The sequence below is a fragment of the Ictalurus furcatus genome, chromosome 21 (genome assembly GCF_023375685.1).
Source record: "Ictalurus furcatus strain D&B chromosome 21, Billie_1.0, whole genome shotgun sequence".
Lineage (NCBI taxonomy): Eukaryota > Metazoa > Chordata > Actinopteri > Siluriformes > Ictaluridae > Ictalurus > Ictalurus furcatus.
Window position 1 is genome coordinate 19,361,648 of NC_071275.1, and position 27,367 is coordinate 19,389,014.

General features: G+C 42.8%; 4 protein-coding genes across 4 annotated transcripts; 3 read left to right on the forward strand and 1 right to left on the reverse strand.

Annotated features, from left to right (window-relative positions):
• Window positions 1–93: 93 nt before the first annotated feature.
• gpx1a (glutathione peroxidase 1a) lies at window positions 94–1,627 on the forward strand. Its single transcript, XM_053652475.1, has 2 exons — window positions 94–359; window positions 972–1,627. The coding sequence occupies exons 1-2, from the start codon at window positions 144–146 to the stop codon at window positions 1,320–1,322; spliced, it is 567 nt and encodes a 188-aa protein (XP_053508450.1). The 5' UTR covers window positions 94–143; the 3' UTR covers window positions 1,323–1,627.
• LOC128624759 (uncharacterized) lies at window positions 1,603–5,350 on the reverse strand. Its single transcript, XM_053652472.1, has 4 exons — window positions 4,210–5,350; window positions 3,764–3,976; window positions 3,595–3,674; window positions 1,603–2,582 (listed from the first exon to the last, which is right to left on the reverse strand). Exons 1-4 carry the CDS (start codon window positions 4,299–4,301, stop codon window positions 2,338–2,340), a joined length of 630 nt encoding a protein of 209 aa, XP_053508447.1. The 5' UTR covers window positions 4,302–5,350; the 3' UTR covers window positions 1,603–2,337.
• Window positions 5,347–8,071, forward strand: brk1 (BRICK1 subunit of SCAR/WAVE actin nucleating complex). Its single transcript, XM_053652477.1, has 3 exons — window positions 5,347–5,501; window positions 6,248–6,330; window positions 7,284–8,071. Exons 1-3 carry the CDS (start codon window positions 5,384–5,386, stop codon window positions 7,308–7,310), a joined length of 228 nt encoding a protein of 75 aa, XP_053508452.1. The 5' UTR covers window positions 5,347–5,383; the 3' UTR covers window positions 7,311–8,071.
• A 126-nt stretch (window positions 8,072–8,197) lies between these two features.
• setmar (SET domain and mariner transposase fusion gene) lies at window positions 8,198–10,718 on the forward strand. The gene is made up of 2 exons (XM_053652467.1): window positions 8,198–9,160; window positions 9,656–10,718. The coding sequence occupies exons 1-2, from the start codon at window positions 9,062–9,064 to the stop codon at window positions 10,409–10,411; spliced, it is 855 nt and encodes a 284-aa protein (XP_053508442.1). The 5' UTR covers window positions 8,198–9,061; the 3' UTR covers window positions 10,412–10,718.
• Window positions 10,719–27,367: the final 16,649 nt, after the last annotated feature.

A 27,367-nucleotide genomic window follows, 5' to 3' on the forward strand; every position in this document is an offset into this window, starting at 1 on the left:
GCATGTGTACAAAGTCTGGAACACTCGTTTTCACGCACAGCCTCTGTCCCGCCCCTTCGCTTGAGCTCTGACCTCAAATGATCTTCTAACTGAAGCAGTGTGTAAAAACCTCTCATTCTACGCTTCTCTCTGCTCCTGTCAACATGGCTGAGAACTTTTACGACCTTTCAGCCAAGCTGCTGTCGGGTGACAATCTCAATTTCTCCTCGCTGAAGGGAAAAGTGGTGCTGGTCGAGAACGTGGCGTCTCTCTGAGGCACGACGGTCAGGGACTACACTCAGATGAACGAGCTCCACTCCAAATACTCGGAGAAGGGGCTTGTTGTGCTGGGAGCTCCCTGCAACCAGTTCGGCCATCAGGTAAGGTCCAGTCGTGTGTGTGTGTGTGTGTTTTGATTTTTAAAATTTTTTTATTGTTATAACACGATATACAAAGTCTAGTCCTAGTGTAACCTAGTATTCGTTCGATTCTCTAAATCTGACTTAACAGTTCATGCCCAAGACTTGTGCTTTCTTTGGTGGATAATCTCACCTGGATACCATAAATTTCATCTGTAAATCTTAGTACTGTTTGACTTTGTAGTATACAGTTGTAGAAGAGTAATGATTTATGATGCTAGAAAACGATGAATTCCTTTTAGAGTCTGGTTCCTCTCAAGGTTTCTTCCACATCCCAGTCTCGTCTTTTTTCTTGTCACTGTTACCTCCGACTTGTTCGTTAGGAATCGAATTAAGAATCAACATCCGGATTTCTGTAATGCTGCCTTGTGACAATGTCTATACAAATAAAATTGAATCAAACTGAATCTGAGCCAGGGTAATCGAGGACTCTAGGAGTACTGGATTGAAAATGTTATTCTTCAGCATGACTGCGTGTTAGTTCACAAAAGGAATCCTATCATGAGTGCTTAGTGATTGAGGCTTTTTAATCGCAGCCTAGTTGAACGCCGCTCTTTCTTTTTTCAAATCAAGGAAAACGACAAGAACGAAGAAATCCTGAACTCCTTGAAGTACGTACGTCCTGGGAATGGCTTCGAGCCTCACTTCCAGCTACTGCAAAAGATTGACGTGAACGGCAAGGATGCGCACCCCCTGTTTGTGTTTCTCAAGGAGAAGCTTCCCTTCCCCAGCGACAACCCTACGGCCTTGATGACCGACCCCAAGTTCATCATCTGGAGTCCCGTGTGCAGGAACGACGTCTCCTGGAACTTTGAGAAGTTCCTCATCGGCCCCGATGGGAAACCGTTCAAGCGCTACAGCAGGAGCTTCCTGACCAGCGATATCGAGGCTGACATCAAAGAGCTCCTCAAGAGCGTGAAGTAAACCGTCTTGGCACAGGATGGTCTCAGAGGATGTTGTGAGCTGATATAGATATGACACGGCCACTCCTGTCTTATCGACGTACAGCCTGGCAGTTTGAATTCCAGCTGGCTGTGCTGACTTGGTTAGAGTTCGAGTGTTTTGTAGGAGGTTTACTGTATGAAGGCACCACTTGAAATCTGTATTGAGGGTGGTGGCGGATGTGAACGTAAACACTTATTATTAACAGCCGTAATTTAGCCATGTACAGCAGAGCTCAGCTTCTCCATCCAACCGTATGAAAGCAAATAAACCTTACAACAAATTCATGAATTGATTTTATTTTGTTTTGTCTTCAAAAGGTGTCGAAAAACCATTGTGTGTGTGTGTGTGTGTGTGTGTGTGTGTGTTCATACTGAATAGGACAAATTCAAAGCCTGTAAAAAGCCAGAGATTCATCTTGATAACTGACCATAAAGGTTAAAGATTAAATACTTACTATAGTCAGGACAAGGTTGTAACACTCTCACGTCTTCTCTCAGGGCAATTAAATCTATTTGAGCCGCAATTTATCAATACGAGTTGCAACGTCAGCTTTTTCCCATCCTTGATCAAATAACTTATTAACGGAGTAGGTCACAGCTAACAGAAAATGATCAAAACGGATCCGTTTTATGTTTATTTATAGTGCATCAAATAAATATATTTATACATATTTATCTTCAAGTAGATATAAGTCGATGAAATCTAAATTACAGCCTCTTTCCTTATGAATTAAAGATCCTCCCACTGTTTGTCAGCGTTAGGGATATGAATGTTAAGGCATATTAAAGGTTACTGTAGATTTGCCTAAAGGCTGAGAAGATTTATGTTGCAATAAAATACATGCGGTTAAGTGCATGACAAATGAAGAACACTCTCATACGGTGTACCGAGGCTGCACCAGCAATTAAACCCATACAGTTTGGATCTGTTGTTTTCACCAATGAACCAGCACGGGTTGTGTTGTGTAGGTTTTAGCCCATTATCCGTGTAATGTCTAGTAGACAAAGAGCTCGTAGTCCTGCTCCATGCCCAGAACCGTGTCCACGAATCTCACATAGTCCTCATCCTCTTCTCCATCATCAGCTCCTTCCTCCACACCGCTGTCTGCACTTCCTGTGCCGTCTCCCCGCGCCGGCTGCGTGTTCACGTTCAGAGAGAGCCTGTTACACACCTGGTTTAGCTTGTTCTCAAACTCCAGCTTCGCTAACAGCTCGTCCAAAGTCTCCATGCTGGAGCTCTCTTCAGAAATGAAACAGGAGGAAGTACAGAACGTGATTGCAGCTGGATGATGGTTAGAACATTCAAGGCAGTGTTATTAGAGTGTGCAAAGAAAGTCAGGCTTAGAAATTGATTTCGCTGCGGATTTTCTCAAAATTTGCAAGAGTTTTTTTATGCTCTTTCGTGGAAAACTACTTGAGTTGGCGAAATTGCGGTTGCACGAAATAGTTTTGCACGGTCTTTCGCAGTGATGTTTGTTGGTAAATGAGACCTTTTAGTTGTACTCATGTTCGACGCACGTGAATCGAATAGAGGGCTTTGGTCGAATGCACGTTGTGATGATGTCACACGACGCGTCTCGGCCCGAATCTGCGGAAAATGTGCGGAAATTTTGAAAAATTGCACGCTCCTCCGAATATTGCGGAGTTTCCTCGATTTTGTGTCAATTTCTCCGATCGCAAAATCGCGAAATCCTGGAGGGACTGAGTAATAAAAAACAATTAAGAAAATAGTCTCCACAATTAATCAATTATTAATCATGATTCTTGCCTTTATTTAATTATTTAAGTCTAAAAAAAAATAATAAGTACAAATTTTAAACTCGGTAATAAAAGACGTTTTTTAAAATTGTCTCTTAAATTACAAGCGCCTGATTCATTTAACCTTTCTATGTGGTTTCATTTTGTTTGTTTGTTTGTTTGTTTGTTTGTTTATTTACTTATTTACTTCCTTCCTTCAGCCATTTTACTGAATTTAAAAAAGGTGCAGTTCATTGCTTTAAAATGACTGAATGCCAAAACAAATTAAATGAAATTTTTAAAAAAAACTGACGGGATAATTATGATATTAACAACGGTAGCCACTATTGTGCAACTCTACAATAAAATGACTAAAATACAATACTAAAAACATAATAAGTGTACTCTTCTGAGATCCACAGTAAATGAATGTATTTTTCATTGCTCTACAATCTAACACCAGTGTTTATTATCATGATAAGAAATGTATTAAAGTGTTTAAACATCTCACTGACCCATCCTTGCAGTAAGATCCTGATGTTCAGGTTCAGGCCCGGAGACTGTTAGGCCCTCCAGTCCATGTCTGGATCCCTGTCTAGACCACAATAGGTGTGGAGAATAATTAGAGGTGTCATGAAGCACATAATTAAAGCTAATCATCAAACCCACAGCACACACACAAACCTGCAGTCAGCTCTGTGCTGTGTGAGAACTGGCTGATTATGGGACGTCAGAGAGACGTGGCAAAGGTTATGAAGCATCTCAGGATGGTTGATAGGGAGAGGACATGAGACATTAAGGATAGGTTCAGGTCCTGAGATGGTGTCTGGGCCTAGGGCTAGGGCTAGGGCTTTTGCAAGTCCTTGTCTGCATTGTCTCAGCTGGGCTGACATTGATCTAAATGTAATATATATATATATATATAATTAAGTTAAAATTTGAGAATTGCCTCATTAGCATATTAGCTTCTTTCATTAAGATCTAAGCTAAAAGGTCTGTTCATTAATTCAATAATGATAATCAATACATTAAATCATAATAATCCTAAGTAGATTCAGCATGACATTTGTAAACCTGATAGCAATATTATTCTATTCCTTTTCTAATATATAATAAATTAAATCACTTGCCCTGAAAGTTTTTTGTTCCGATTATTATCAATGAAAGAAGGCTTGCAAGTTGCAAAGGAGGCAAAAAAAACAACAAAACCGTTAAACTTCATACACGCACGAGAGCTGTTTCAATTGTTTAATGGTGCCGACAAATTGCGAAGTTTTTACATGAGCCCTTTCTATAAGAGTTTGGTGTTCCTGTTCATTCTGTAATCTTGTTTTATTGAATTTTATTACCTTTTGCTATTTTGGAATAACTTTGTTTTGAAACGTTATGTGAACTGGAGGAACGTTTTCTAAACGACTCGTTGGAGTCTACTGGCTGTATCGGATCTAAAAGATTCATTCGATTCTTTAAGATGCGGTTCATAGAGTCAGTTTTTTCTACAAGGATTCTTGAGTCTAACATGGCATATTTCGGTGCTTAAATTGAGCCAGGATTAAAATGTAAACCTTGTTTTTTAAAAAAAGGAAAGAAAACAGAATTTATAATACAACACAATTGAATAAATTTGAATTCGTTGCATGGAATTAAAAGAGAAAAAAAAGTCAGTTTCCCCACTCCCAATGATGTCTATAGGCTACAGACAGGCTGCCAGCATGGTGTATAATAAATAATAAATTCATATGCAAAATCAAGGAATTTTACACACTCCAAAGTTTGTCTGCTTTATATTTCAAAGTTTATTTCTATAACCATGCATCACACCAAGATGGTTTCAACACTATAAAATGGGGGGGTATCATATAATTTGGGCAGAGTAGACACATACTGTGTATATGAAAATGTATGTTCATAATAAGTAAGGAATAATAGTACATTCATTTAAAAAAAAAAAAAAAAAATTACAATCAGAGAACCCCAAAGACTGAATGATGTCCTTATCACGTGCTTTTCTGTAATAAAATAATAATAATAAATAATACAACTCGGAACAAAATATTCAGCTAAACGAGCAACTGAAACTTAGCATTTCTGACATGTACATTCTAAAACATTAACAAACGCTCCTATAAAAAAATCCTGTAAAAGAAATAGTGAGTCAATTCGAATCATTTTAGTGAATCGAATCAGTAAGAAGGAATCGCTTTGAACATGCCTGGTTGTTTGACACAAGGGGGCGTGCGTGAGCAAAAAAAAAAAAAAGAGTGCGACGCCCAACCCGCTCACACACAAGCAGCTGGAGGGAAAATGGCCGGCCAGGAGGATCCAGTGCAGAGAGAAATCCACCAGGATTGGGCGAATCGCGAGTATATTGAAGTGATTACAAGCAGCATCAAGAAAATAGCCGATTTCCTCAACTCGTTTGGTGGGTTTGTTCATAGAAAAACAATAACAACAACAACAACGTTTACCCCCAACAGCCGCCTGTTGTGGAGTGCTGCTATGCTAACTGCGCTAGCGTGTCTGAGATGAGGAGTGGCTGGTCGGCTGACTGTAGCTTCCTGTATTGTTTAAACCTTTCATTATTTATTTATAAGCATTTGGTATTTAATTTGAGGTTTACAGAAGTACAGAACATATTAGACGTATTATTTACGCCTTCCAGCTTGTTAGTAAGCTTGCTAGTCGATAGTAGATATGATGTAAACAAATTCATGACGTTAATGCTGATAGAGGAGAAATGAATTCAATTAGATTGCTGTAGATAAATTAATAAAATAGCAAATAAAATTTCCAGTTTGAAATGTCCAAGATTTGTCTTTGTGTCTTTATAGCCGAATAATTTAGTCTTTGGTTATTTGTATGAGACTCAACATTGCACCATTTAGATGAAGGTTGTATTTATATCAACTACATTTCTGGTAAGGTATAACTAGTTATTAGTTGTAATAATACAAAAAAAAAAAGATGGATTCATTTTGTTAAATGAGCAATGTCGAACAAGGAAGCTGTATAAAATGTATTATTATCATTGTCGCAATCATCCTCACTTAGATTTGGACATTTATTCCGTTTCAGTGAAATGAGTTCAATTAAATGCAAACTAAATCCAAACTTTTAACTCGAATGAATGTTTTTTTTTTTTGTTTTTTTGAATGATTTCCTCCTCAGATATGTCCTGCAGGTCCCGTTTAGCCACGCTGAACGAGAAGCTCACCGCCCTGGAGAGAAGGATCGAGTACATCGAAGCCCGGGTGAGAGAACGAATACGTGAGCGTCTTTGCCTCGTCCGAGCCGAAGTTCAGGACGTAAACTCGTTTAAAGTGCGTCGCAGAATTCGCACCAGAGAATTTCCACACTTTCTGAGTTTCGTACGTCTGGTACGAACGGATATTTCATGCGGGAGGTTTGACGGCAAACGTAAACACGTTAAATGGAAACGTAGTGAAGATTTCAGAGCGACGGCGGTACGGCGTTTAACGTGGAGGTCCAGGTCTGGGATTTAGCTCGTCACAGCTTTAATCAAAAACGAGTCTTATCAAGAGGAGAGAAAAAAAATGGAAGTCTTACTCGAAGAATATTCTTTATATGTGGCGTGAAAAGAAAACAAGGCTTGCGTGTTTACGTACTCGCTCTGTGTTAATGCACTTGACTCACTGACTAACTCGCCACACTCGACTAGCTTTTAATCAGTCCCTCCGGGATTTCTCCATTTTGCGATCGTAGAGATTGACACACGATCATCAAGCAAACTCTGCGATATTCGGAGGAGCTTGCAGGTCAATTTTTCAAAATTACTGCAAGATTTTCCGGCAAACTCGGGCCGAGACGCGTCGCCTTGACGTCGCGGCGTTCAGCCGAAGCGCTCTTTGGTTCACGTGTGTCGGACGTGAGTACAGCCAGAAGGTCTCGTTTACCAGCAGACACCTGCGGAAGATCGTGAGATTCGTGCAGTCGCGATTTCACCAATTCGAGTAGTTTTCCAACACAAAAAGCGCTGAAAAGTTCCATCGCAAATGTCGAAAAAAGCCGCCGCAAAATCGGGCGTTTTTGGCCGGAACGATCACAAAAAATGTCGGCGAAACCCTCTACGGACGGTTTCCGTGGAGCAGAAGCACGGCAGCGCACAGGGCTCACTGATGAGTTTATGATTTGGTTGCATGATGGTTCACAATACGCTGAACTTACTCTCACTTCTTTGTTTAAGGTTACAAAAGGGGAAACGCTGACCTAACCGTCCCGACGCTGACGACTGGACAACATGGCCACACTCCTGTTTCTTTTTCTTTTCTTCCCCTCTATCCTCATTCACCTTAAATAACCAAGCGACTGTTTTTCAACCAGTCTCTTAAAGCCCCAGTGAGGAACTGTAGCAGTTCCTCGCTGCGGCTTTAACGTGCGGGAACATGATTAACGTGTGACCATTTTTATTTTCCACAGTTTCTGCCTCAGTATGAACAGTGGTTCTGTTTTATTTTATTATCCGCATTCGAATTGTTACTGTCTCTGTGGTGCTTGCGCGTACGTCTGGTCCTTCATCGTGTCCCGATTTAAAATTGAGCAGATATTATTAACTGGGAAATTCACACACTAAACTTATATAGAAATATAGGATAAAACGAGTGTACGATGAGCGAGTTCGGCATGGGGCGGGGACAAGGAACCTTGCAAAAATGGTTAGTTTTTTTTTTTATTTAAAAAAAATCAAAAATGTCATTTGTTTACTCTGCCCACGTGTGTGTAAGCGAATTTCTGTATATATTTTGTAACTGTGGGAATGCAAAAGCCTGTGTTGACATGAACACCCCATGCCCTGTGACAGTTTCTCTCATGCAATAGCACATCTTCACACGGCGAGGGCGAGCGTGTGTGCGCGGCGAGAGGCCGGAAGCGACGGCGGCCTCTCTACAGCCGATTTAGTGTTTTAATGCTCATACTTTGATGTATTGTGGTTTAAAATATGAGTACAAAAAAAAATTAAAGAACATCACATAACTGTTTTGTGTTTGTGTGTTAATTCTGCCACCTGAACATTCATTCATATCATTTCTAATATCTTGCATTTTTTTCTTTTTTTGGTCTCATAGAGATGTTATTTGGGGAGGAGACTAATTCGAAACTTAACTGAACTTTAATGTTTATCAGAAAGTGCATGGACATGACCTGGGATGTTGTAGACAGATAGAATTACACCACTGTGCTGTTCAGTTCTTGATTCTGATTGGTCAGAAGGCAAGGCATTCATTAATTTAGCATTAATGATGAAATTATGGATTCATTAATCGGTTATAACAGCAGATCTGACAGTAGTGCAGCTGGGAATCCCAGGATTATATCAATTCGCTTGTTGTAATACTTGGTTGTTTCTATAGCAACAGTTCATTCATGGGGTCTTGTACAGTAGCTGCTCCACATAAACATGGGCAATTTTTATTTAGCAGAGAGAAATTCTAATTGTTGATATGGTGAAGCTTTGTGTGAGGTGTTTGTTTAACGTTTATGGAAGGAGTCCCCAGTGTCAGGGGTTTGTAACAGTCCGAGCTGTAACTTTAAGCTATCCGACACCTCCATTACAGAGGAGTTTACACTTTGCGGTTTCTCCAACATGACATTTTTGTTTGTTTTGTTTTTGTTGTAAAAAAACAAACAAAAAACAGAACAACAACATGATTTGTCGTTGTTTAATGTAAATGAAAGTGTACTAGAATATGTTCGTGTTTAATAATAATAATAAGCATGTAGCATGCGGCTAATGGCTAGCGTTTGATTTCAGACGCACAATGGGACTTTACGTTTGAAATATATTTGTGACAGTTACTTCCGGCTTCCGGTTGTCTGTAAGTGTTTCTATTGGGAGCCGCGTTACTTTTTAAAATGTATTATTATGATTACTGAAATGGTATTAAAGCCAAGACTCGGCCCTGTATATATGGAAAATGTCCTCTAAAATGTTTAGTGTTCGTATTTAAAAAATAAAATAAAAAAATGACTGGTTTATACGGAGGGGACATCAGCAACGGTCTGGAAAACGTCCCCGTTTGCATCGAAAAAGACGTGAATGAAGACAGTTTGCCCAACTTCCAGGTATATTCTTGTCTGTTTTTTTTTTTTTTAAATATATATATATATATATATATATATATATATATATATATATATATATATATAAAAAGAGCTTTTATTTGATGTCGTTTAGCACTTCTGCCTGTGTTTGAGCTTGCTCTGTGCTACAGTTTCACTTTATGGCCACCAGATGGCAGCCTAGACTCACACTCAGACCTCCAGTACAGCGTTTCCTGCTTTTAGTATTTATTTACACTTGTGTATGATTTGTATTTTAAAAAACGCGTTTCTCTTGTTTAATCCATTCCTATTCGATGATTCGATGTCTAATTTAAATCTTAAAATCAACCTGTTGTTGTAGTAAACACTGAAAACAGTAGGCATGGCTGCTTCAATGTTTTTAGATGATGGATATTAACATCTTTATTCCAGAGGGTAATGCTATTATTATTATTTATCTTATACACGTTTTTAACATCGTGTGTGTGTGTGTGTGTGTGTGTGTGTGCGCTTCAGTACACTCCAGAGAACGTTCAGGGTGTGGGCTGTGATGTTGACCCGAGTGAAGTGACCCTGCCAGGCTGCTCGTGTCGCTTGGCGTCCTGTGTGCAGCCCAGCTGCCCGTGCCTGCGTTTCGGCTTGGTGTACGCCGAGGGAGGTTTACTGGAGCAGCGAGAGGAGCCGGGCGCTTCTTACAGCCAGCCTGTGTTTGAATGTAATGCCCTGTGTGTGTGTGGTGAGTCCTGCCGGTCCCGCGTGGTCCAGAACGGCCTGCAAATCCGCCTCTGTGTTTTCCGAACCGAGAACCGTGGCTGGGGGGTCGTGACCCTGGAAGCCATCAAACGTGGCAGTTTTGTGTGCGAGTATGCCGGGGAGGTGATCGGGTTTGAGGAGGCACGGCGGAGGCAGGTGTCCCAGACTCCCGAGGATAAGAATTACATCATCGCCGTGCAGGAGCACGGTGGCTCGCAGAGGCTAGGTGTGACGTTTGTGGACCCGGTCGCCGTGGGAAACGTGGGCCGCTTTCTGAACCACTCGTGCCAGCCCAACCTAACCATGGTGCCCGTGCGCGTGCACTCGGTGGTGCCCAGACTGGCCCTGTTCTCCAGCCGAGACATAGAACCGGGCGAGGAACTCGCCTTCGATTACTCAGGAGGACACGCACAGAGAACTGACGCTTCTGCTGCAGGAGCTCTACAGAGGAAAGCGTGTCTGTGTGGTGCGCAGAACTGCACTGGCTTTTTACCTTTAGACCTTTCTGTCCTGCACTGAGAATACAGCGGAGAAATGATCCCGACAGGTTATTTATAGTTTATAATGCAATATTAGCATCATTTAGGTCATGTCTCACCTGCATCTATTGTCTGACAGCACGTCTTAAAGAAACTGTAATTATTAAATGACAGCTCAGAGACTGTACTCTGTGTCCCGAGTCTCAAATTGGTTGTTTCTATGGAAATGCACACAATCATTAATTACTGACGGTGGTACAGTGGGGTAGCACTGATACCTCACAGCTCCACGGCCCCTGGTTTAATCCTAAACTCAGGGTTATCCTAAGTCACATTGTGGTTTAAAACATGAACTCACACCGGCCGAGGTGGCGATTTCACAAAATTCAGAAGTCCCAACTGGTAATTTGGGAACGTTCTGAATTCCCAACTGGTTCCCAAACTGGCAGTTTAATGTCCAGACAATTTTGAATTCCCAACTGGTTCCCGAACTGGTAGTTTAGATTTCGGAAAATTCCAAATGACCAGTGGGCCCTCAAATTGGTAACGTAACTTTCAGAAAATTCAGAATTCCCAAGTGGTTCCCAAACTGGTCATTTACATTTCAGAAAAGTTTGAGTTTGAGCACTCAGAAGCTCATAAATCCCATAATTCCAACATGCCATCAACACACTGTGATCCCAAATATCAATTCTGAAGAAAAGATTTTCTTCTTCTACAAAATGGCCGTCCTCAATAACGTTACACTGTTGAGCTACACGGCGAGGTTTTTTGATGGACTGATCGCAGTCCATCACGTCGTGTCCTTGTCTGTGTGACATCACTGAGCTGAAGCTGATTATACCCAGTATATCAACTTATCCCTCAGTGTATTGTGTTGAACTTTCTGGTCTACTTTTCTGGACCGCTTGTTCCATTCCGCTTCTGTTCGGCGTTGTAAACACCAGTCCAGGTTTCCTCGCTTACTGTCCATCTTTTGAACGAGTTTCTGAACCACCGCTTTCCCCTTTTAACAGAACTTAACATTGGAGTCAAAGCTCAGGAGTAATAAGCAATTAAAAAGAGCCTCTGGGTGTTTGGATATAGTAACAGCGCTCGCTCCCCAGCGCCACACGGAGGACGGGGCCGGAGCGACCCACTTCACAGCGTCGTCATTCTTAAATCCCGTCCCTTCTCTCTCCTCCACGTCTCTGCCCCACTTCTAGCAAGGACCCGCCTTCATCTCAACACCGATATTAATATCCTCATCTGGGTTAATTAGCCCAGAGACCTGAGATGCAGAGCAGGGCTGTAAAAACGAGACCAGAACACGAGAGCGGCATCGCGCTGTCTGCGTGTGGAGAGTAAATAATCCACAGTAACGTCCAGTATATTAATCACCACTCTGCAACTTTATCTCCCAGAGTTATCTCACAGCTTATTAACCATTTCAACTCTCCGATCGTTATTCAAGTTACTTCTTCTGAAGCATGTGATTTAATCTGGATGACACTTTGATCCTTGGATAAAATACATGTAAAACAGTTTCCCCCTTACCCAAGACGTCATGTCTGCAGTCTTGACTTTTCTTCCGTTTTGCCCTGGAGCTATGAGTTTAACGTAGCAAGAAGTTACAGAAGTCTTGTCAGATGGGTCAGCTTTATGTTTTAAGTCCATTTAAGTTTAAGACATTGAAGTTGTGGTTGTTCAGTTCAAGTCAGTACGATTTGGTTTTATTTGTATTTTAACAACAGTCATCGTCACAAAGCAGTCACGGAAATCTGGATGTAGATTTAGATCCCTGATGAGCAAGCTAGGTGCAAGAGCGGAAAATTGAAAAACTCCCGGAGACGACACGAGAAGGAACCAGACTCAAAAAGGGAACCCGTCCTCTTCTGGGTTGTCCAAGATGGCCGCCTCGATTACGTCCCAGTATTCAGTTACGGTGAAGTTTCGTCCACTGCGTCCTAAACCACAGGCCGGCAAGATCCGGATTTGGGTTGAGGCGGAGATTTACACAAAGCATATTGGCTGAGACAGACCTCTCAAAACATTTTGGCTGAGACAGACCTCCGTCCCATTTTACAGCTTAAATTCGACACCAATCGTGTGTCGGTTAATTGACTACATTTGGAGTAAACTTCTCCCCCTAGATTATTCTGTTAATAGAGTGGAGCAGAGAGACTCTTTATTCCTTTGCATCAGGTACATTAGAGAACATCAACATACTGGATAATGATAATGAGGTCTTATTGATCACGTGTACATTACAGCACGGTGAAATTCTTTTTTCCGCATATCCTAGCATGTTAGGAAGTTGGGGTCAGAGCGCAGGGTCAGCCATGATACAGCGCCCCCTGGAGCAGAGCGGGTTAAGGGCCTTGCTCAAGGGCCCAACAGTGGCAGTGCTGGGGCTTGAACCCCGCGACCTTCCGATCGGTAACCCAGAGCCTTAACAATCAAGCCACCACCGCCCCAGTCAGACTTTAATATGAGAACTGCGATAGTCCCGAAGCCCCTGTGTGAGTCAGGGGTGCCGTAATTTATGTATCGAATGGACTGATTTGGTTTATTTTGGACAAATTCACTCATTAGTGCATGCTTTTACAGCATGCCATGTTTTAAAGCTGTGCAGTTATGATTTGTCACTAAGATATTTTCTCTTCCTCTGTGGTTGGTGTTAATGGTAGTTTTATGAAGGGTTTTTCTCCCCCAGCTGCTTTCATCCATGCCATTATGAGCAGCTTTTTATTGACTGTGCTTCTCTTCCTCTCTGCTGTCTGATAAAGCTGCTTCCTTAGAAAAGAGCGCATGGTCTCAGCCCAGCCCGCGAGGGCCTTTCAGTCTCACAGAAGTCATTTTCATAAAGAATTCAATCAAGTGTGGCTGCAGGTTCACAGCGTCTTGAGCTGCAGCTCCGCTTTGAATTCTTGTGAAAACGTTTTTTTTTTTTTTTTTGGCCTCACTGCTGCTCTGTAACTTCCTGACACGTTACAACACACCCGAGAAAACGCCGTCTCGGCGGCGCTTCCTCTTCGGTGCAGGAGGAACCTCGTCTCCTCCGATCGGGCTGGGGGGAGAAACGATACTGACTCGCCTATGATAGACTCTCTGAAATTTGACTTCTGTCTCATGACTCATCGCATCAAGTGAGCAAGCAAGTCTCCCAAGTCTCTATGGCAACAGAACGTGCGGTATCGATTGGATGGCGAGTGTGGGCAGTGTTTCACAGCGATCGTTGGCCGGTGAAAGCAGAAATCCTGCACTGCTGATGGAGCGACCTTCAGTTTAACTGTCACGTCGCCCTCCGAGCTGGCCTCGTCATCCCACTATTACATTTCAGACAAAGTGAGTCGTGAGTGTGCGAGACTCTACGCGTTCTGTCCATCAGGTAGCAGGCTAGGCATTTACTGTCATGACCTCAGGTCGTGGTATGATCATAATATCGCATTTCAGAAGATACAGTATCTCACAAAAGTGAGTACACCCCTGACATTTTTGTAAATATTTGATTATATCTTTTCATGTGACAACACTGAAGGAATGACACTTTGCTACAATGTAAAGTAGTGAGTGTACAGCTTGTGTAACAGTGTAAATTTGACGTCCCCTCAAAATAACTCAACACACAGCCATTAATGTCTAAACCGCTGCCAACAAAAGTGAGTACACCCCTAAGTGAAAATGTCCAAATTGGGCCCAATTAGCCATTTTCCCTCCCCGGTGTCATGTGACTTGTTAGTGTTACAAGGTCGCAGGTGTGTTAAATTTGGTGTCTTCGCTCTCACACTCCCTCATACTGGTCACTGGAAGTTCAACATGGCACCTCATGGCAAAGAACTCTCTGAGGATCTGAAAAAAAGAATTGTTGCTCTACATAAAGATGGCCTAGGCTATAAGAAGATTGCCAAGAACCTGACACTGAGCTGCAGCACGGTGGCCAAGACCATACAGCGGTTTAACAGGACAGGTTCCACTCAGAACAGGCCTCGCCATGGTCCACCAAAGAAGTTGAGTGCACGTGCTCAGCGTCATATCCAGAGGTTGTCTTTGGGAAATAGACGTATGAGTGCTGCCAGCATTGCTGCAGAGGTTGAAGGGGTGGGGGGTCAGCCTGTCAGTGCTCAGACCATACGCCACACACTGCATCAAATTGGTCTGCATGGCTGTCGTCCCAGAAGGAAGCCTCTTCTAAAGATGATGCACAAGAAAGCCCGCAAACAGTTTCCTGAAGACAAGCAGACTAAGGACATGGATTACTGGAACCATGTCCTGTGGTCTGATGAGATCAAGATGAACTTATTTGGTTCAGATGGTGTCAAGCGTGTGTGGCGGCAACCAGGTGAGGAGTACAAAGACAAGTGTGTCTTGCCTACAGTCAAGCATGGTGGTGGGAGTGTCATGGTCTGGGGCTGCAGGTGTGCTGCCGGCACTGGGGAGCTACAGTTCATTGAGGGAACCATGAAAGCCAACATGTACTGTGACATACTGAAGCAGAGCATGATCCCCTCCCTTCGGAGACTGGGCAGACGCAGGGCAGTTTTCCAGCATGATAACGACCACTGCCTTGCTAAAGAAGCTGAGGGGGAAGGTGATGGACTGGCCAAGCATGTCTCCAGACCTAAACCCTATTGAGCATCTGTGGGGCATCCTCAAACGGAAGGTGGAGGAGCACACGGTCTCTAACATCCACCAGCTCCGTGATGTCATCATGGAGGAGTGGAAGAGGACTCCAGTGTAAACCTGTGAAGCTCTGGTGAACTCCATGCCCAAGAGGGTTAAGACAGTGCTGGAAAATAATGTTGGCCACACAAAATATTGACACTTTGGGCCCAATTTGGACATTTTCACTTAGGGGTGTACTCACTTTTGTTGGCAGCGGTTTAGACATTAATGTCTGTGTGTTGAGTTATTTTGAGGGGACAGCAAATTTACACTGTTACACAAGCTGTACACTCACTACTTTACATTGTAGCAAAGTGTCATTCCTTCAGTGTCGTCACATGAAAAGATATAATCAAACATTTACAAAAATGTCAGGGGTGTACTCACTTTTGTGAGATACTGTATAATCTCCTAAACCACCATGTGAGACGGTGCCTTAAAGGTTAGTGCGCAGACGCGGTGTGGAGTTTCAGCAGATCTTATCCGAGCAGAGGAGTGCAGGTAAAGTACAGCGCTAGAACACACAGCTTCACACATACAACTATTGAGGTGTTTTAGCACGTTTGGAGAAAAACGTCAATTTCGAGGTGCTGTTATGAAACCCGATGTGAAGCAGAGTTACTGTTACCGCAGTAAAGTTGTTTTATTTCCTGTAACAGAGTTTCATTCTGAAGTGTCTTACACCACAACTGTTTTAAAAAAAAAAAAATTGTAATGAAAGAACGATACGTATAAATATAAATTTGATCCATTTCTAGTTACATTTAATGTCCATAAAACAAGTGAATTCCTGTTCTCACTTACAGCATTACAGCAGCTATAAACAGTCGTTCCCTCACTGGCCTTTCTTTCTACCTTTCCCTCTCTCGAAGTTAATAAGAACGCAGGTTGTCACTGGAGACTCCTTCCGTAAACGTGAACTAAAACGTATCCTTACGTTGATATAACTCACCATATCGACAATTGCACATGTTTTTTGAATGGTGAGTGTGTGGCGTGTATGAACGTATAAATAGTAATAGCCAAAGAAGTCTATTTTTAGAGATAAAAGTGTCAAACACCCAGATACTGTCGTCGTTCTTCTGGCTGCCCGCGTTAGGCGTCAGCGCAGCGGATCAGCGGTATGCATGTTTGATTTGGCACAGGTTTTATGCCGGATGCCCTTCCCGACGCAACCCTCCTGTTTTTATCCGGGCTTGAGAGCGCACTGGCTCCTGCAGCTCCCTCGGTTGCTTGGGTTGGTTCCCCGCCAAGGAAGACGAACCCAGGCCGCAGCAGTCAGAGCGCCGGATCATTAACCGCTTTACCACCAGGGACCTCAAACAGTCGGATAATAAATATCTTAAAAACAGTCGAGATGCTAAACTGGAGGCTATACGCGTGCATTACTAGCTCCAGTTCAGACACTGTCCTAGCCGATTGCATTTGGACTGAGGGAGAAACTGACCAGAGCAGTAGAGTCTATTTCTGGATTCTCCCACAAATCAACTGCTGTCTTATAAACGGGTCAAAAGACTAAACAAACATCCCAAGTGATGCCTGTTGGGGTTGCGAATGTATTTATTTATTTTTAATTTGGCCCCATTTTCTTCTTAGAAACTGGGCCGGTGGTTTATTTAGGCAGCGCGGCCCATAAGCCCGGTGCACTTCACTGCATGCTGTGAATTTATTAAAAGCAGAAGTGGCTGTATGTCTATATGGGACAATGTGTCAAGAGCACCGAGCGCGCTGTGGCGGTGGGGCGGCCTACATTACGCCCGTGCGAATGTTAAAAAAGTAGTGCCACTTTCTCCTTAAGTTCTCTTTCCTGAATTTGAAAAAAGAAAAAAGAAAAAAAAAAAACAACCCCAATGCATCTGGGTAATAATTGGGTCGGCGTAATTGTTGAGGATTTTAATTTGATTGTATTAAAGATTCAGTCTGTAATTTCTAAAAGTGCTTCTACACCTATAATCATCGTGTAATTTCAAAGGAGACTTTATAAATATGTGACATTTTATTATTGCCATGCAATGGATGCCATTTAGTTTTTTATTTGGTTTGTTTCTTTGTTTCTGTTGAGATTTTCTTCCGGCCCTGAAATTAGTTCCACAGCAGTGCTGCTTTGCTCCGTCCTATTAATTTTACACAGCATAAGGCTTTAGTTTTAACAGAAATAGGGCGTGGTCAGTTGCCGGGGTGGGGTTTGGGAGTGGAGCAGGAAGCTTAACATTTTCATAGCAATTGTAGTTCACCTCACAGGCAGCAGAGGGCTCTAAAAGTTACACACTGCCGCTTTAAATTGGCCGATTTCGCCAGGTTGCAGCGTTTCCAAATAATGCGTAGTACTGTAACATGGCGTGTTTATGATGCATGAATTTATTAATATTCCTTACAGTTATTGTAACATTTCAACCAGGTGAACGTCCCTCTTCACGCTTGCCGATTGCGGCGCTCGACGCCTTCTTACGTCCTCCGACGCCGACGCTTCCAGCCACTCTGAGCTCCACGGAGATCCTGCCGCCTCCTAATCGAAGCCTCCCACAATCAAATCAAGTCCAATCAAGAGGCTCTCGGTGTGAAGAGAGGCTTCAAAGCCATCACACGGTTCATGTCAGTAAGACGTGTGAGGTGAGCGGCGAGTGGAACGGCGAGATCGACAGCGGCAGAAATAGAAGCGGGCAGCCTGTCATGTCTGAAGTGGGTTACGTCTCTGATGAGAAGCCAGATGTCGTCGTGTCCACACCGGATCTCATCCACTGGCTAATGTTGTTTTAAGATCAACCTGATTTTATTTCTGTGCTGTGTATTTCTGTTTTATTTCTACTGAATTGCTCATTTTTGTTTAGTTATACCATTTTTCAGTTGTTTTTTTGTTTTTTTTTTAGCTAGAGTGGGCCACTGTGAAAATCTTATTGGTATTCAATAATATTTTGCTACCAAGGGTTAATTAACATTCTGCACATGAGCTCATGCTAGTGTTCTTCCATCCAATAGATTGCCTTCAGTGTTAGCCATTTTAGCATTTTTGCTGACATGCTCCTCTACAATCAGCGGTATATTATAATAGAATGCGAATTGTTTACGAAAGCAATCATTTATGTGCTTTTGTGTCCGTGTTCTTGCATAGTCTACACATCAAGCCAGTCAATTTTTTTGCGGTTTTCAAAACAAACGTCAGAAAGCGCTTAGCATGACGTCCATGATGTCCTCTAGGTTCATTCTGTGCTATTCTTAAACTAATCCCTGTTAAGCCATTAACCCTTATTCTAGTCAATGGTTCTTTTAATTCACTTTCAGACAGACCATCACCAGCTCCTAGTGCCTTCTGATGACAGTTTTACTAGTTTGCGCGTCATGTTTGGTCTATTTTTACTGCCACTGGGTTTGTCAGTGAGATTAACAGGTTTGGTTTCCTTTGTGAGATTACTGCTCTAGCGCTGATGAAGTGCATAGACCAAGAGCTACAAATGTAACTGTTAGCATCAGATTAATGTCAATCTGTGAACTTGGCCTTTTTTTTTATAAAAAAGACCTCCTCAAAATATCGCTCAATAGGAATGCGAGCTAAGAACCAGTTTGCTATATCGATGTCAAATGTAAGCTACTTTAGATTTTAGCGATGCTTTCCTGCGTTTAACCTGACACACGTCTTGCACCCTGTGAAAGTGAAATATTTCAAGCCTTTTTTTTTTTTTCGTTTTAATCTCTGATTACGGCGTACAGCGCACGGAAATCAAAAATCCAGTATCTCAAAATATTAGGATGAAGGATTTATAATACAGAAATGTCGACCTGAGACGACTCTAATCAGATAATTAACTCCAAACACCTGCGAAGGTTTCCTGAGGCTTTAATCTCTCAGTCTGGTTCAGAACACAACCACAATCACGGGGAAGATGGAAGTAAACGCTGCGTTTCATTTGGAAATCAAGGTCCCGGAGTCTGGAGGAAGAGCGGAGAGGAACAGAATCCGAGCTGCTTGAAGCCCAGTGTGACGTTTCCACAGTCAGTGATGATTTGGGTTGCCATGTCATCTGCTGGTGTCGGTCCAGTGTGTTTTCTCAAGTCGAGAGTCGATGCAGCGTCTACCAGGAGATTTTAGAGCACTGTATGCTTCCATCTGATGACAAGCTTTATGGAGATTTCCTTTTCCAGCAGGACTCGGCACCTGCCCACAGTGCCAAAACTTCTAGTAACTGGTTTTCTGACCATGGTATTACTGTGCTTGATCGTCCAGCCGACTCGCCTGACCCGAACCCCATAGAGAATCTACGAGAGACACCAGACCCGACGATACAGACGAGCTGAAGACCGCTATCAAAGCACCCTGGACTTCCAGAACACCTCAGCAGTGCCACACGCTGATCGCCTCCATGCCACGCCGCACTGATGCAGTCATTCCTGCAAGAGGATTAAAACCACGACCGAGTAAATGAACATACTTTTCATCAGGTCGACATTTCTGTATCATACATTCTTCATTCGAATAATGTGAGATGCTGGATTTTTTATATTTCAGTGAGCCGTGAGCCGTCATCATGGAGATTAAATCAAAAAACGCTCAAAATGTTTCACTTCATGTGTCACGAATCTCCAATATATGAAAGTTCCACGTTTCCATGATATTGTCATTTTTTAAGTTGCACCTGTACGCCTGTCTCTCTCTGTTTACTCTCTTCTCGTCTGTCACGCCCGCTGATAATTGTGGCGAGGTTACGCAGCGTGTCGTAGTGAATTAATGAAGGCTGCCGGGCTCACAGGAACAGCACCTGCAGCTACACCAGAGGTGCTAGACACTCAGCTGGGCCTGCTCTCCCGGTCTTCTGGTCTCATTTCATGATGTAATGTGATCTTTGCACATTTCATAGCGATAGAACCTGCAACTGCATCGGAACACGATACACACAGTAGTCCATAATATTGACTTGGGGTTAAAATCAGTATAGTTCGCCGAATTATTTACAAATAAAAAGCGTAAAAGTCACGACTGAAGGAGTATTCGCCCCACGGCTGTAAAGTCAGTGCGGGTGCCATCAAAAGTCATAGAATTTACATTTATTCATTTAGCAGACTTACAAATGAGGAAATACAAGCAAAGCGCTATGTCTGCGTTAGTATTTGATTGCATCCCTAATTCATCCTGGAGGAACGTCGTTCAGTAGGAACATTGTTGAGACGTTCTATATTAGCTCAGAGTTACATGATCTTTCCTCCATGTTTCTCTCCATCTCTTGTCTGAGCTCTGAACCCTCCTCAGAACTTAGGAGAATACCACGGTAGCACGTTTCCATAGTTACCACATCAGCGAGTGGGAGATGCTGTATAGATTCCCACACCGGGATTTCAAGAGCTGTTTTAGTAAAAGATCAGCCCAAGTGGGCCTCTAAAGCTAAAACCGAAACGCTAATATAGAGGTCTGAGCTCCCATATCACTACACAGTCTTGCTACGGCAGCACGCGCAAGGTTCTCCGGGCCTGAATTTTAGGCTCGATCACGTCCATTTAAGGAGAAACGTGTTTCACACACGTCAGTGAATTCCTCACAGAGATACGACGAGGTGGGATTTACTGCACCGCGAGTAATCAGACGCTCACGGCTCAAACGCTCACATTCAAACACACACACACACACACAGCATCTCTTCATGTCTTCGATTCCCATCATTACAGCACTCCAGCTTACTGTCCTCATCCTCACTCTATCACGTTTATGGGTTTAGGGTGTTGATGCATTTCGCTCCTCAGATCCATTTCCCTGAAAAAGAATCTAACCGACGGCTTATCATCATCAAGCATCAAGGCATGAATCCGAAGAGCAATCCGAGCCATGGCGGATAATTAGAGCAAAACTACTAATGCTGCTGTAATAAGAACGTTTCCCGAGGGACACCCGAAGCCATTATCACTGTATAATTGTCTTTTATTTTTAGTGAGGTACAACTTTGTGGTGTAGGGCAGAACACACTCACCTCCATGCTAGGACTTAAGCATGAACAATCGACATGCTGTAGACACCCCATGATCAAGCAGGTGACACACATCCAGCCTCGCTCTTTACCAGTAGCCACCAACCACCCTTCCTTCAGGTTTCATCTCCAACCAAAATCGAACACACCCTTTTTTTTTTTTTTTTTTTCTTCAGTTGATTAAGAAGTTCTTAAGGCAATGATTAGATGGTCAGTTGGGCACCATTATGGTGGGAGCTTCTCCAGGAACAGGGATGGTGACCACTGCTCTATGGAAACCGCTCGGGAGGACCGTATTCATGAAATTATAATGAGCGGAAAGATTCAACACGTCTATCGTCTCATACAGAGTCTGGAGATGTGATTCCTGGATGTTGCCAATCATGAATTAAGTTCTACTTAATCTTTATCCTTGATTACTCGGATGTCACTGGGATAACCTAGCAATATTTTCACCTGCCGTTAGGTTAAAATAGGGTTTGTGAGTGCACTGAATGCTCGTGAAACAGAATAACAGTTGAAAGTGCGTAGGGTTTAATGTCATGCTGATGGTTATAAAGTGTTTTTATGATTGAATTGATGAAAGTTAACGTTGCAGCAATTTTGCCATGTTCTTTTAAGAAGCAGGAAGTTTAAACAAATCTCCTTCGAATATATGCAGTTTCACTGGTATTAGCATTGAACATATGACAGACAAGTGATATTGCATCATAAGATATACGGTCCCCGTCGAAACTATTGGAACAGCGAGGCCGGTTCAGTTGTTTTTTTTGCTCTAGACTGAAGACATTTGGGTTTGAGATCAAGAGATGAGTATGAGAAGAGAGAAAAGTCAGATTGGAATTCACAAATAAATACAGAGACGAGCTATAAAAGTTCTGGAACCAAGATGAACCTCTAACCAAAGTGATAGAAAGGCCACAGTGTGGAGAAAGAATGGAGCTGCTCATGATCCAATACATACAATCTCATCTGTGAAACATGGTGGAGGTAGTGTCATGGTTTGGGCTTGCGTGGCTGCTTCTGGAACATTCTCACTAATCTTTATCGATGATGGAACTCATGATGGTAGCGATTTACGGAGAAATGCATCCAGATTAATCAGGAGGAACTTCATCGTGCATCTAACGCACACTGCCGACTCAACAAAGAACTTCATGGGGGGGGAGCGGAAGGATTTAGACTGGCCAAGTCAATCACCAGACCTTCACCCGACTGAGCAGCATTTCACTTCCTGAAGAGGAGACTGAATGGAGGACCCCGCCCCCTCCAAAACAAACAGCAACTGAAAGAGGCTGCGGAAAAAAGAAACACAAAAACGAAAGCGACAATTCGGTGACGTCAATGGGCTTGATGCACTCACTCCGAGCGAAGGTTATGCAAACAGTACAGTAGTTATTACAAGTGTTAGTAACTTTCATTGACTTCAAGACTTATCTGTTCCTATACTTTTGCTCGCCTAAACATTGGCCGGTCAGACACAAAAGGTTCTATGTGTTATGTTGTTTAACACGTCTGGATGAAAATCCCAGGAAATAAAAGTCTCGTCTCATCTCCATCTCTTGATGTCAAACCCATATGTCTTTAGCCTTGCCGTCCCAATAGTTTCGGAGGGGACTGTAAGAGCCTATGACGGTCCATGCAACACCAGGGAAAGGGAGAAAGCATATATTCATAGAGACGTTTTTTTTTTATTTTGGCTGATAGTAAAAGAGAGGTTTTGGGTGAGTTTAATGATGTTCAGCTTGTCTGTTGTTGGGGTAATGCATGATTAATGACGGTGTTGTACCGTTTCCTACACAGTTTCCCGAACTGTCATTTCCTGCTTACGAATGTAGCATGCAAATTCATCAGTCAGGAAAAAAAATGAATAGGAGTACTATTGTAAGAGGCTCATCGTTCCATGGCCGTCAATCATGAAAGTCCAGACAGCGGTATATTCAGTATAGTAACCAGTATATAACACACAGTATGTAACAGATAAAGAATCGGCGTTTTTCACGTGTAACATTCCGACGAGTTTTAGGTCAGTGTTCTCTCTCGGACGTGCTCGAAACGTGGAAGCCCCGAGCAGAGCGGGTGATTTATTATCACCTCGCACCCCCGGAGCAATAAAAATAAAACGGCAGCGAGATGGACTGGGGATAAAAGCGAGTTTGTCCTTGAAAATGAAACGTAACGCAGCCGAGCTCGCCGATCCCCTCCACCCGTTCCCTCGTTCCCTGCAGAATAGCGTCAACAACAGATCCACAGTTACTGTATCTTCTCTCTTCGTTCTCCTGCGCCGAGCTCACAAAAGCGCCTTTCAACCCCGCTGTGATGTGTGGGATCGCTCCTCTTCTCCGGGCTCACACATGAACAGGAGTTCGAGGAGCAAACCCAAACGTTCTCACTCTGTTCACAAATCGTAGAAGGATCGCCGTTTCTTTCCCGAGCTTCCAGACGTCAAAGCGTGACCCCGGTGACGAGTTCACGAGTTCCTTCCTTGTTGTGGTTAGATAATTCAATTGGTCTCGAGCATTAGCAGATCTTGTATACAAAGCGGATTAACCGAGACGGGCGATCAGACATCCTGCTGTACGGACAGAGCGAAACGTCTTCTCCGACTTGATTTCATTTGTAAACGCTTCGGATGTCCGCAGGTTTCTGAAGCAAGCACGCCCACGTGTGCGCATATTCATATCACTTGGCTTTATATCTTCGGACAGTGAAGAAAGCCATCGCTAGTATTCATGATGAGGAAGCTCGTGTTATTCGTACCCGCTCCATTTAATCAGTTTAGAGAAACGATTTTAGACCAATTTCTCCAATAAACTGTGGGCTACGTCTCCCAAAACAAGCTTGTTTAGCTAGATGAGCAGGACTAACTGATTACAGGTCATCGTTTATCCCCTGACGAGCTTGAAGTAAGCAACAGCTGCATCGGTGCCAACTCTAACAGCAGTAGCAACGGGAGCTTCAAGATCTAATTTGCCTTTTACCCTCAGTTTGGTTTAATGTGAAGAGACGTTTAAAAAGCCAGAACTTTCCAGGTTCTTTATTATATTCAGGAGGATTGTTATTGTCGTTCTATACGGACAAAAGAATTGTGGCATCGTATTTCGACGTTCCCTTTAGTAAGAGAGTAGGTGTTTTGGGCCTAGTACAGTCAGGTCCATAAGTATTTGGACAGCGAGACAATTTTGGTAATTGTGCCTCTGTACACCACTACAGTGGATCTGAAATGAAGCAGTCAAGATGTGATTGGAGTGTAGACTTTCAGCTTTAATTCAGGTTGTTTAACAAAAAAAAAAAAAAAAAAAAACACGTTTAGGAATCACAGACTTTTTTTTTTTTTTTTTTTTTTTTACAGAGTCCCTCCATTTTCACAGGGTCAAAAGTGATTGGACAACTGACTGATACGTGGATTCATGGCCAGGTCTGGAGCGTTTCGGCGTCATTTCATGGGAGATAAAAGGTCTGGAGTTGTCTCAGAGAGACAGCAGAAACTTTACGAGTGGCCAAATCAACAATCTGGGACATTTTTTAAAAAGAAGGAATGCGCCGGTGGGATCAGCAACATCAAAAGACCTGGAAAGATGGATAATGACCCAAAATGTACCGCAAAAGCAACCCAAGGGCTTCTTAAGGCAGAGAAGTTAAATGGACTTAAATGTCTGATGACCTCAAGCTGACTGAGCACGCTCTTCACTTTCTGAAGACAAAACTGAAGGCAGAAAGACCCACAAACAAGCAGCAAGTGAAGGCGGCTGCAGTAAAGGCCATCACAATGAAGGGTTCCAGATTTCAGGCAGTCAATGACTGTAAAGGATTTGCATCCAAGTATTAAAAACGGAGGGACCCCATTAATTCCTAGATAGTTCTAAGCATGGTGTACGTCAGCTTCCAGTGGAACAGCAGTGTTAGACATGACTGAAAAGCAGACAGTGAAACATAAGTATAATTGTCTGTGAAATTGACTAGATGATCCAGTATCCTACTGTACCTCTGATCGTATTTTCATATTACCTCAAAGGACGATCGATGCATCACGCTCTCTTCTCATAGCTTGTTTTCCCCGAGTGATCTACTCATCACGGCGTGTGTGTAATGAATTATTTTGCAGTTCAAGTGCCTTTCCTTCACGTATCTAATAATGAGAAGAGAAGAGACAGAGAGAGAGAAAGAGAGAGAGAGAGAGAGAGTGTGTGTGTGTGTGTGTGTGTCTGTGTGTCTGTGTGTGTCTGTGTGTACATGCACAGAGTAGCTCATCAAAGTGCCGAACCATGTGCCTCCATTTTAGTGGAAATCAGCTACAATGAAGCAGCTGTGTCAGTGAGAGTCAAACCATCTGTGAAGATTTGCATCTGAAAGACCTGGTTCATCTTACGTCACATCACACACACTTGATAATACACACAAGACTGTATGAAACACACACACACACACACACACACACATACATATACATACAGGTCACACATAGGTCAAGAACATGGGTTGAGATGGTCAGATAGATGGTCAGTAACCACAGATAAGCACAGGCGTGGTTTCTGTCTGTGCAGAGTTCTGCATGTTCTCCACGTGGCCTTCTTCGGGGTTCTTCACTTTCCTCCCACTGACCAAAAACATGCCAGAACATAGATTGGCAACTGTGTGTGTGTGTGTGTGATGCCATGTGATGAACCAGCATCCCATCCAGTGTTCCCGGGAGAAGCTCCACCATGACCTTGACCTGGATAAAGCCCTCACTGAAGATGAATGAATGAGAATCATTCCAGGAACATACCAGTGGGGGTAACCCTATAAAGCTGGATTTGGGGTACAGTATTTACTCAAGGACAAATGCCTTATTTAACAATACAAGAATGTGATTATAAGCTTATATACTATCCAGTCTATTGGAACAGAAGGTCGATTCTATTGTTTTTGCTGTAGACTGAAGATATCTGCGTTTGAGATCATCATCTGTTCTTTCCCTTGGCCGACCCGTCTGGCTATTAGTACACCAGTGGGTTCTTTCTTTTTCAGGACATCCCGAATTGTTGTATTGGTTATACGTAACGCTTGTGCAACGGCCCTGATAGACTTTTCCTCTTTTCTCAGATTCAAAATGGCTTGCTCGTCTCCCATAGACAGCTCTCTGGACTTGGTGTTGGTTTATCCATTTTAACAACAAGTGCAGTCTTCACAGGTGAAAACCCAGGGCTCGAACCAAGAGTAGACGTCCAGCGCTGTGAATTCTTTAAACGATCGATTTAACAGGGCACACCTGGGCAACGAGAAACACCTGTCAGGCACATGTTCCAATATTTTTGATCACTTGAAGGGGGAAAAAAAACCCCCAAGGGTGGATTCAAACAAATTTTTTACTTTAAACATCGTGTATTATAATACATTAAATGTTTATATAGCTTTATAAACTATTATCCAGCAAGCCTGAAAGAGAGAAATCTGCCTCTTCCACTTCATTACACTTTCAGTAAAACAACCATGAGGGTTATTTCATTACATATATAAAGAAAATAAATAATAAAGCCATGCTGCAGGACAGAGAAGTTGAATGATTCGGAAAGCACGTCTCTAAGTCTGTGCCAAAGCGCGTGACACAAAATCATTGAGCTGAATGTCTAATGATTGAAAGAAATTTGTGTTTTATTTTTTAGGCCAGGCACAAAAAAAAAAAAAAAAAAAAAAGTAGCTCACCAACTTGGTTTGTGGGTCAGACTGTTAGAAACTTGACATGAAAAGTGGAATTGATGGGAATTGAAGGAGCGTATTAAAAAATATAAAGCTCCTCTCTGAAGGATTCCGGGTCCGAGCTGCGTCCTACAGGGTGAAATGAAACGAGAGATCGGCGCACGGACGATGGATGACGGTGCCGTGTCGGGAGGCGCATTGATTTCATGCTTTTTTCTTTCTTTTTTATTTTAATTGTTGGTGGCTTTGTGTTTGAAGACCAGGCTTTCAATAGCGACCGCGGCATCACCGCGGCCTGCTCTCGGGCAAGGGGTGAAATCTACACGCGCCTGTTTTTGACACGTCGGTGGTCACACGTCACACGCGTAGACCTGAAACTGAAAAGCCTGAGAAACAAACAGCCGACTTCGCCCTGCTTTAACCAGGCAACAAAACAAAACAAAACAATCCAAACTCTTTTCTAAAGAGATGAATCTTCAGTAACTCAGCACGCCACTAACAGGCTCTTGATCGACTCTATAGGTTTCTGCTGTGGATGTAGATGCCGTCTGTCTCGTCTGCCTAAAGATTACAGACCCTGTAGATGTTTTCCCTGGCAGCTCCTTCGTTATTGATTATTAACCTGTTTGGGTACGAGGGTAGGGGTCTTTTGTGTCTGTGATTGCTTTTCAATATTACCTCTAAGGGCTTTATTAATATTTTATTTTCTCACCGAGTGTAAATCA

What these genes read in the sequence shown, in the direction of transcription:
- LOC128624759 (XM_053652472.1), bottom strand. Translation starts at nt 4,301, where the DNA reads ATGAAGTTTAACGGTTTTGTTGTTTTTTTTGCCTCCTTTGCAACTTGC. An exon ending in CGGAACAAAAAACTTTCAGG is followed by an intron (nt 3,977 to 4,209) that starts GCAAGTGATTTA and finishes TATTACATTTAG; the next exon opens with ATCAATGTCAGCCCAGCTGA. An exon ending in CAGCACAGAGCTGACTGCAG is followed by an intron (nt 3,675 to 3,763) that starts GTTTGTGTGTGT and finishes ATTGTGGTCTAG; the next exon opens with ACAGGGATCCAGACATGGAC.
- brk1 (XM_053652477.1), top strand. Translation starts at nt 5,384, where the DNA reads ATGGCCGGCCAGGAGGATCCAGTGCAGAGAGAAATCCACCAGGATTGG. An exon ending in CGATTTCCTCAACTCGTTTG is followed by an intron (nt 5,502 to 6,247) that starts GTGGGTTTGTTC and finishes TTTCCTCCTCAG; the next exon opens with ATATGTCCTGCAGGTCCCGT. An exon ending in TCGAGTACATCGAAGCCCGG is followed by an intron (nt 6,331 to 7,283) that starts GTGAGAGAACGA and finishes TCTTTGTTTAAG; the next exon opens with GTTACAAAAGGGGAAACGCT.
- setmar (XM_053652467.1), top strand. Translation starts at nt 9,062, where the DNA reads ATGACTGGTTTATACGGAGGGGACATCAGCAACGGTCTGGAAAACGTC. An exon ending in ACAGTTTGCCCAACTTCCAG is followed by an intron (nt 9,161 to 9,655) that starts GTATATTCTTGT and finishes TGTGCGCTTCAG; the next exon opens with TACACTCCAGAGAACGTTCA.